Genomic DNA, 10771 nt, shown 5'->3' on the forward strand with positions numbered 1-10771 from the left:
ATAAGTGAATGAGTGAATGTGATTTTTGTCGTTGTGGTGACAAATTATTAATAAAAAACTAAAAAAAGTAATAAATTGAATGTTCCCACCATTCTTTTCTTTTCTTCTTCTTGTTGTTTCTGTTCATGTTTTTTTCCCTATTCATTTTTTTTCCGATCATAATTGTTGATCTTCAAGCGTTTGCGGATGACATTGTATTAATGGTTCAACATCATGACATTGATTGCTGTATAAATAGAACGAATATTATTCTAAAGTGGATATTGAACTTTGGTAATAGGACTTCATTAAAGTTTAATGCCCAGAAGACAAAAGCGATGATTATTTCATCTAAAAGAAATATTGATCAACAACAAATTGTACTTGGTGATGATCATGTTGATGTTGTAGATGTTTTTAAATATCTTGGTGTTTCGATTCATAAGAAATTAAATTGGACTACTCATATTGAATCGGTTTCAAAAAAAGCATTATTTTTATATCATCAGCTGAGAAAATGTTATGGTAACACTTGGGGTTTATCATTCGATGTTCTAAAACATATTTATATCATGGCGATCGAACCAATTATGCTTTTTGCCTGTTCTATATGGGGTGATAAAGCAAACAAAAAATGTATAACCAAGTTACGATCGGTTCAACGCAATTTTGTATTATCTATGATTCGTGGTTATAAAACCATTTCTTTTGATGCGGCTTTTGTTATTGCTGATATTCTTCCCATTGATTTGAGAATTCAATATTTGAATCATATCTATACATTGAGAACAAATGGTGTTTTTCTTGGTCTTCGTTGTCAACTTAAGGTTCCAATTTCTTCACTTCATCATCCCGCTTCAACCATTCTTCGTGCAAATTGCAATGATAATCATGACTTTATCATTTTTACTGATGGCTCTAAAATGAATGGTCATTTAGGATCTTCTTTTGTCGTTTATAAAAATATCGATGAAGATCCAATTTTTCAAGCTAAATTTAGATTGGCAAACTATTGTACGGTTTATCAAGCTGAACAATTCGCTATCGAGCGGGCTGCCTTTTGGATAAAGGATAAACAAAGCACTGCAATCATCTATACTGACTCTTTGAGTACAGTAAATGCCATTAATAATCGTTGGAACACTGATTATCTTATTCATCAAATTCGAACTTGGATTAAGGATAATCATATTTGTATTGAATGGATTCGTGGTCATCAACAAAATATTGGAAATGAACTAGCTGATAAACTAGCTAAAGAAGCTACCACCATGAATAATATTACCTTCTTCTTTTGTCCATTTAATTATTTGAAAAAAATTATTCGTTGGATTACGACAATTAAATGGAATCGTCTGTGGCTATCTTCAAATAATGGCCGTGTTACAAGATTGTTTTTTCCAACGATTTTTCATAGGAGGAATTCCAATCTTTCCCCAGATTATGTAATCACTCAATTCATTTCCAATCATGGTGATTTTCGAAGCTATCTATATCGGATTAATCGTGCAAATGATCCATACTGTAATTGTGGTGCCTTAGAGGATTCGATTCATCTTATGTTCCATTGCCAGAATTTTTCATTTCTTCGAATTCTTATAAACTTTGGCAACAACTTCAATTTAAGCAACTTTTTCAAAAATAATTATGAAATTTTTATAAATTTTTTGTATCTTTTATTTTTATTTAAGTGATTTTTTTTTTTTCTTTTGTGTTTTTTTTTTTTCAGTTGTTATTTTTTTTTTTCTTTTAATTACTGTTATTATTATTATTATATTTTTTTTTTTCTTTTTTTTTCAAATCTTTTTCTTTGATTGTGTATTATTTTTTTTTTTTTTTCTCTTTCATGTTTTTTTTTTCTTTTCTTATTGTGTTAATGTATTATATCCTTATTTTTTTTGGTATAAGGATTTTTTTTTTTTTCTTGATTAAATGAATGAATGAATGAATGAATGAATGCTATCCGGACGATAAAAAAAAACTGTTGTCATCATCATCATCATCATCATTGCATTCTATATAGCATTTTTACCTATTTGTGTTAAGTGCAACATTAGAGATAACAATAAAGCGATACAATTGTAGCAAAACAAAACAAAAAAAATGATGAGGAAAAAATTTTCCTCATCATCCAAGTTAACCTTGTTGCTGAAAATAGAAAAATTTTTTCCAACTCCCCCCTTTTTTTTGTTTTATTCATTTGTCATTAATTAATTAAATTAATTTTAATTTTTTCAACCGAAATCAACAAATTTTTTTCATTCAAAATCAATCTTGAAAAATCTATCCATTATCGATCCACACACACACATCGTTGTTGACTAAAATGAAAATTGCGTAATCTTCATTTATATATTGGATATATTTTTCTGTTTTTTAGAGTAGCAAACAAAAAAAAATTTCCATTCAGATATTACAACGTAGGAAAATGTAGCAAAAAAAGCATAACCGTTACGTAGTGCCTGTTGCTATGATGGTGTTTTGTAGCTAATAATTAATTCGCTACAATTGTATCCAATTGATTTTTTTTTTTGGGATTATTAAATTTGTCTATATAGTTTGTACAAATTTTCTGCTTTTTGTTTCACTTGGTGTACTTCTTTTTGGAATTCATGCGATTCTCTTATGGTTTCCTCTTCATTACCACCATCAGCATCACCAAATCATTTTCTTCATTTGAAGAAAATGATCTTGAGATGTATTTTACAGGCATTTTTCTTGTGAATTTTTCTTTTTCAAATATTCTCATTTTGGCTAACGCTACATTTTGACGACAATAATGATAATGTTCTACTGAATAATATAAAAAATTTGTATATAGAAAATGTATGTGTTTGTGAACACATGATTTGCAGAAATTGAAAAATAAAATGATGCTTCTACGTTTATATGTTGCCTGCTAAATATATACTGGTCGTTATTACTATCAGTCAATCAAATGAAATTTCATTTTTTTTTTTTTTTGGAAAAAATCCGGAAAAAACTGCCAGAGAAAACAAAATTTGAGCACACACACAAAAAAAAGAGTTGGATTTTTCTCTTTTCAAAGTTTTCATTGATACTTTTGTTGTTGTTGTCGTTTTTTTCCTTTAGAAACACATCAATCAATCAATCGATTGATTGATGTTGGTGATGATGATCATATGTGTTGTTTTTTGTTTGCGTAGGAATTATAAATTCTTTGCCAAGGTTCTCAACAAGTCGATATTTTTTTCAATAATTTTGAAATTTTAAAATTGCACAAAGTAAATTTTTCTAACAAATTCAATATTTTTTTTAAATTTCTCGTTTGTAGATATATAATTTGTATATGTCAATCAAATCCGGTTGAAACAAGATACAAACTTGTTTTTTTTCGTGGGGGAAAAAATCATTATTTATTTATGGAATATAATATTCATTGAAACATATTTGCTACATTTTTTTTTGTATCATTTCCGCTTGATTGATCATTGATACTTTTTGTTGTTGTTGTTGAAAAAAAAATCCTTGTATCCGATATATACAGATAAAGGATTATTTTTGATATTTTTAATTATTTTTGTTGCTTTGTTTCTATGTGGCCATCAAACAACAACAACAATCTAAATATCACCACCATGAACCAAAATCTATTTGGTTGTTCAATGTGGCCATCATTCAATATCATTTTGTGATATATCCAATATGACTGATTGTTGGCAATAAAAACCAATATTTAAGCCTTTCGTTGTTTGTTTTGCTACAAAAAAAACAGCTACAAAATGATGATGATGATGATTTGAAAATAATGATCTTCCTTATATTTTATCTTTTCTCAATAACATTGTTTATTTGGATCAAAAATTTTAAATTTTCAAAAAAAAATCGCAATAAACGATCATTAAACTCATACTGGATTGAACAACAGAAAACATAATCATTTTATCCCGAAAAAAATTTCGGTCATGGATAAGATATGAAAGTGAAACAAACAAACAAAAAAAAAATTGCTACAAATCTGTAACAATCGTTATTGTAGCCATTTAGATTGACTGGATTGTTTATGTGTTCATATTCGATTACATTTTTGTTACATAACATATTTTTTTTCCTGTTGTTTGATAGGGTGATTTTGATATTGATGATAATGAATGAATGAAAAACTGTCTAGACTGAAATAATTATGATTTGTTTGTTTCATCTTGATGATGATGATGATGATGATGATTATGATTATGGTCATCATCAATGTTTTGTTTTCATGTTTTTATGTTCATTTTGAATTGAATATCTAGAATATTTTATGTTTATGTTTTTTTTTGGCAATAAAATCATCAGGATTTCATCGTGGATATGATTGTTTTGTTCGTTTAGTTTTTCGGTTCATTTAACAATATTTACCTGTATGACATTGATGGTGGTTGTCATTTCGTTTCTGTTTTTTGTTTTTGTTTTTTGCATTTCTACCCACCAATCATTTGATTACAAAATTTTCCATTCGTTACTTTCCATCGATTTCGCTACAAATCAAAATAAGTGGTAAAAATTTTTTCGAGGAAAAATTCAACAAAAAAAACGATACAATCGATATTGATTTTGAATTTTTTTTTCCATAAAATGATGAAGATAGTTTTTCTAGTTAAAGGTAACCAGCTATCCCATCAATCATATAACAATCATTCCTTGTTCGGTTAGTTAGTTAGTTGGTTGGTTAATTGTGTGGGTAGTGTTGATGATGAAATCATTATGAACAAACATTGTACCAAAAGATCATCATCATCGCAGCATCATTAATATTTTATCGCAACAGAATTTCTTTCATTCAGTCCTTTCTTTTCTCTTTTCATCACCAAAGTTATCATTAATCATTTTTTTTTCTTTCTCTCGGTGAATCGCTTTAACCTTTTTGTTTCTCCCTCACTTTTCTGGTTGTCGATTTTTTCTGGTTCAAGTGACGGAATTCAATTGAAATTTAATAATGATAAAAAAAACTGTATGTGTAGCTGTAAATGTTGAAATGAAATAAACTTTGAATGGTTCAGTCGATCCAAAATTGAATGATGATTTTTTTGTTTTTCACAAGAATCAATTCAATCGATTAAAATACTGGACTTGAATTATTTTTTGGTTAACGGTGGTTGTTTGGTTGTCCGTGTTGTTCCGACGATAATGATGAATGATACACCAGGCATATGGTGAAATTCCAATGACCATTTTTTCTATTCACCTGGATTTTTCATTTTACACAGATTGATTAATTTGACTTGATTCATTGAATTATTGGTTGAATTGGGAAAATTTCCAAGAATTCTAAAATTATTTACCCGAAAGTTTTTGTTGTTGTTGTTGCTTGAAATATTCTTTCGGTTTTGATCAAATTGAAAACCACTTCCATTAACACATTTTGTTCTTGCTTGCTCGGTCCATTCATATTGGCTAATCAATTATTGGATTTGGGTCTGTTTTTCATCATCATCATCATTATTAAATCTAATTATTTTAGTGAATCATGGTTGAACAACGAACATATTTCCAGTTACAATTTTATGATTAACATTCTATATTTTCCCTCTTCTGATTTGATTAATAAATCATCGATCGATCAAAATTGTAATGTGCTTTCTGATTCAATTATTATCATCATTTTGATGTTTTCCTCCTACAGCACAGCATATGATTGATACATTTGTTTTTTTTTGCGAAAAAATGTATACATTTAGCAACCAAAAAAACAAACTGAAAATGTTATTCAAATGTATCAAAATTTTTCTCTTCAACAACGCTACAAATGCATGTGTTTGTTTTCATTTATACTTTTGGACAACGAAAAAAATAGATCAAAAACAAAATACAAAAAACACATGTAAAAAATGATCATGAAGATTTCAATAGAATTCTGTCTAGTCTATTTTATATCAATCGATTTGATATGTTTCATTCTCTCTCTCTCACTCACTCTTTGGGTTCATCATAAATTGTTAAGGATGTTCAAATCAATTTAATCATCGTACTAATCATCATTATTTATACAATTGTTGTTGACATTACCAAGAAAAAAAACAACAACAACAAACAAACGAACAAACATAGACTAATCAAATTGAAAATTGGATACATTTGACGCACGCATGCGTTTAACGTTTTCTGTTTTGTTTTGAATAAAAATCGATTGATATATTTTCTGAATGAATAATCATTATTGAATGAGACAAGACAACCAAAAAAAAAGATTAAGAAGAGATTGACCTTTGAATTCATCAAATAAATCCAAATACGATAAGCAATAAACTTTAAATAGTTTTTTTTATTATCTAAAATTACAAGTCTTCAATTTATTTATTTTAGACCATGTCTAGTCTGTCTAGCTTTTTTTTCATTACAAATCGATACATCAAATTCAATTTGTTCGATTTGTTTTTTTGTGATTAAGATTAAAGCATTATTGAACTCAACTTGATTTGAATTTTGTATTATTGATTTTAACAACAACAATAACAGATTTCACCAAAATATTCATGACATATTTACTTTGGTTTCTCAATAAAACCCCTTCATCAAATTAGCCAAAACCAGACACATTTACCACAAAAAAAAAGAGATAATCATGGATTATCATTTGATTCGCCATGTCTGATGATAATGATTTTTTTCAAATGACAGGAATGTTAATGTTGAAAAATTATTGTTGTTGTGGTCGATGATAATGAAAATCATCCTTATTGATAGGAAAAATTCCACAGACAAGCATCGATTATTGATCAATGTTGATGATAATGATGATGATTAACAATGTAATATGCCGACTAAAATAAACAAACAAACAAACAAGCCAGACAAATAAAATTCAATAAAGATTCGAAAGAAAAAGCTTACAAATTGAATATCTGAAAATGTGAAATAAGTGAATATGATTTAGGGTGATTTGTAGCAAAAATAAGTAACAAAAGAAAAATGTAGCCAAACAAATTGAAAAAAAAGAATGTGTAGCGAAATATGTTTCATTTGATTGATACAAAGCAAATGAAGAAAATGTTGAAAATTAATTTCATTTTTTTTAAAGTTTTCAATGAGTTTTTCAAAACGAAATAAAATCTTTCCTAATTCGCATCTTTCCTAATTCGTTTATTCTTTATCACATCATCTTTTTCTTCCAAAAAATGCGAATTTTTTTGCGAATGATGATGACATTGATGAAAAGAAAAGGGTTGATAATTTAATTTTTTTTCTGAGATAAAAAAAACTTTTCAACTTTAAAATGTTCTCCACCTTAAAATTAATTAGTTTTATCTTTTCAAAATGAAATTTTATTTGATTTTGTTGAATTTTTTTTTCGTTTAAAATCTTTTTCTTTTAAAAAAAGTTTAATGACATCAACGATTCATTATACAAAATGACTTATGAATTTGTAGCAAAAAAATAAAAATAAATTTGCTACAATCAATATGTCAAATGTGTCGAATCTTCGGACATCCTTCAACTGCAAAAAGGTCAATGTTGTGTGGCTGAAATTGATTGAAATTAATCGATCAATCAATCCATATGATGATAAAATCGTAATGAAAATTTTTTTCAGGCAAAAAATTCTTGGAAATTTCGATTCAATCAATCAATCAATGAATGTGATTAAGAGAGAATATCTAATCTAGTTTTAACCAGTAAGAATTTGTTTTTTTTTGGTTAATTCGATCAAGATTTTCTTTTTCAATTTTCAAATTAATTAATTTTTTCTTGTTTCCTTCTTTTGATCACTTTTGATCAAAAGAAAAAAAATGTAGCATTTCGTTTTGTTCGTTAATTCATTTTGGTCGTTTGTTTGAATGTGATTTATGTGGCAAACAGAGTGTGTGTGTGTGGTTGAACAAACTGTTCAAATTTATTAACATTTAGGCACACATAAGGCGTTTAGTTTTAAACATCTTTTTTTTTCACAAGAATAATATATTAATATTGTGGAAAACCAACCAACCGACCAACCAACCACCAACGAAAATTAAAGACGAAAAAAACAAAAAACAGCGAATTCACAACATCAATCACGCTGGTTGATGTCGGGTTTCATCATGGCCACACTTCGTTTTGGTTTGGATTTTAGATACGGTTATTATGCTTTTTTTCCACAGTTGATGATGGTGGTCGTCGTCTTCGTCGTTGTTTGGTCTTGCTCTCAATTAAATTGATCATTTGTCATTTTGGTTCGATGTGATGACCATTGGCCATTCGACTAGAAAAAAAAGTGTGAAATATTCACCGAATCAAACATCGAGAAACAGAGAAAGAGAAATAGGAAGGTATTTTTTTTTATTGTGGACAAACTGATCATGACCAAAACGTTTTTTTTCAAAGGATTCTGGAGCTGTTTTACCATTTTGAATTCATATGATATTAATGATGGCCATGAATTTTTTTCTGAGCATTGAAAATGAAAAAGAAATTCAACGATGATACAAACTTCGATGTTAAATCTGGTCGACAACAACAACAACAAAAATAGATTTTCTTTTTGGCAAAAATTTTCCATTTCCAATGATGAATCTCTTTACTAATATCTTTCGATAGATAAGTGTAAGTGGAGAGAAAATTTTTTTTCTTCAACAATTTTTCATTTTTAATCTTTTTTTCTTCTTCGTTATCTATGTAGGATTTTTTGTTTCGTTTCTTAAATGGCTAGCGTCCCTATGTTTTGCATCAATTCAATGTTGATGATAATCCAGATTAATCGTATCACATACAAACACACACACACACACACACATTAGTTTGGATTTAATTCAAAATGGAAAATTAGTAATGTCTTGTCTGATTTTTCTTGTTGTTGTTGTTGTTGTCTTGATTGTAAATAGTTTAATTTTTCATTTCAAAAACAACAACAACAACAAATTCAAGACTGATAAAAATCGCTACATTTGAAATTTGAAAATTAGAATCTTGTTCGAATCTTTCCATTTTCCATTAGAAATATGATCGATTGATTCAAATGAAAATTTCAAAAAAAAAAGTTTTTCTTTCGCCAATCGCTTTTCCTATCTGATTTTTTTTTTTTTTTTTTTTGAAAACGATATTCATGAATATTGATGAACAGAGTATCATTTTAAAAGTTTTTTGATATGTGAATTTTGTTGTTTAAAATTTGTTACTTTAATTTCAATTTTGGCGCCCATTTAATTATCGACTATTATGAGGCAACAAATGTATCTACTGACTATGCGTATGTCTGTATCCTTTATAATTATTATTATTATTTGACAAACAAAAGATACATTCATGCATGCATGAATGTATCGACGATAAAGAAAAGGAAAATAAAAAAAAGATACATTGATCTGTAATTAATCATCATATGGATAAAGTTGATACAAGCAGACACACACACAGACAGACAGCAAGGATAATGATGAAGTAAAGTCAAAATTTTCATTTTAATAAAAACCAGTCTATGAATGGATGTAGCCAAATGTATTCAAGAAGAAAGATCCTATTTAGATACATATGTTGAGCTGGTTGGTTGGATTTTTGTTTTCACTTTGTTCAGCTTAAAATAATTGGCATAAGCAAAATGGAAAAAAAGCTACAATCTTGATAACCAGAAAAAAATGAAATGAATAAACCCGACCACCACCACCGTCATCATCATCATCATCATCAATAATCCATCATTATGACATATACGGGCAGGTGAAGATAAAGAATGTTTTTATTTTTCTCTGCCTTCAATAATGATGTTCATCAAAAAAAAAAAAAAAATCATTATGTAATAAACCTGAAATTTCATTTATAGGGGTTTCACACTAGCAGCAATGTGAATGAAATATTTCAAATGCAATATTTCACTACATTTGAGCCTTATGGAATATTAGAGTTATTGTGTTTGAATGAATGTAGCAAATGAATTCTCCATAAATATTTTCCATTATTCATCGAGCTAACGAAAGTAAAATGTCAGAAAACAAGAAACAAACAGCAGCAGCAAGGGAAAGATTTTTCATTTTAATAATTTCCATTTTTTGCCTTTGCATTCAAGAAGATATACAACGAACAGAGTTGAACGAAACAAACAAAACAAAACAAAAAAAAATTGAAATGAAACAGGCGCCAAACATCAAATAATGAAGCAACTCGAATATAATAACTAAATATTTGCTACATTGTGTCAGTTTTTTTTCTTTCTTTTTCCATTTTTCTCTCTCTTTCACTCATGCATTCTTTCTTGTTTTCCATTATTATTATTATTATGATCATCATCATCATCATTATGATGATGATTTTCATTTTTTTTTCAACCGAATTTATTTCGGAAAATATTAGGGTTTTATCATAGAGTTTTCTGTACATCCAATGATGATATCCTCCACTGGTAGAAAATCAACCAGTGTAAACGAGTAAACTGCTGGTTTTTTCGGGCTTTTTCCCATTTTTTTTTGTTGATCTGATTCGTCATTGAAACAGAATTCATTTTTTTCAAATTTTATTTATGATCATGCATGATGATGATGATAATCATTTTTAATTTTTGAAAAAAGTTTTTTGCCCTTTCCAATATTTATTTTTCTGGGAGATCTTTTTTCATTTGCTATTTGTACGTTTTTGAATTATTAAGAAATGTTTCGGAAAAAAGCAAACAAAAAAAAGGAAAAAATTCAATGTCAATAACCATTCATCATTTTTTCTTTTGGAAATTTCCAAATGCTGAATGATGGTTGAACTTCTTTTTTCTTTATATTTTTCAAAATCAATACTGGAAATTCTTCATTCACCAAACGAATACTATTCAAGGTTGTCCATGGTTTACCCATCAGTGAATGAAAAAAAGAAAGAAAACCAATGCCAAAACAAG

General features: G+C 28.0%; 1 protein-coding gene across 1 annotated transcript; it reads left to right on the plus strand.

The window, feature by feature from the left end:
* The first annotated feature begins 317 nt into the window (after positions 1-317).
* On the plus strand, positions 318-3282 carry LOC142645479 (uncharacterized). Its single transcript, XM_075821752.1, has 2 exons — positions 318-1503; positions 3275-3282. Exons 1-2 carry the CDS (start codon positions 318-320, stop codon positions 3280-3282), a joined length of 1194 nt encoding a protein of 397 aa, XP_075677867.1.
* Positions 3283-10771: the final 7489 nt, after the last annotated feature.

This window comes from Dermatophagoides pteronyssinus, unplaced genomic scaffold (assembly GCF_027571235.1).
Source record: "Dermatophagoides pteronyssinus isolate colony J.1.1.1.1 unplaced genomic scaffold, Derpt_VIB-CSIC_2022.12 sq0012, whole genome shotgun sequence".
Taxonomy (NCBI): domain Eukaryota; kingdom Metazoa; phylum Arthropoda; class Arachnida; order Sarcoptiformes; family Pyroglyphidae; genus Dermatophagoides; species Dermatophagoides pteronyssinus.

Coding starts and splice junctions, on each gene's coding strand:
- LOC142645479 (XM_075821752.1), top strand. CDS start 318: ATGATTATTTCATCTAAAAGAAATATTGATCAACAACAAATTGTACTT.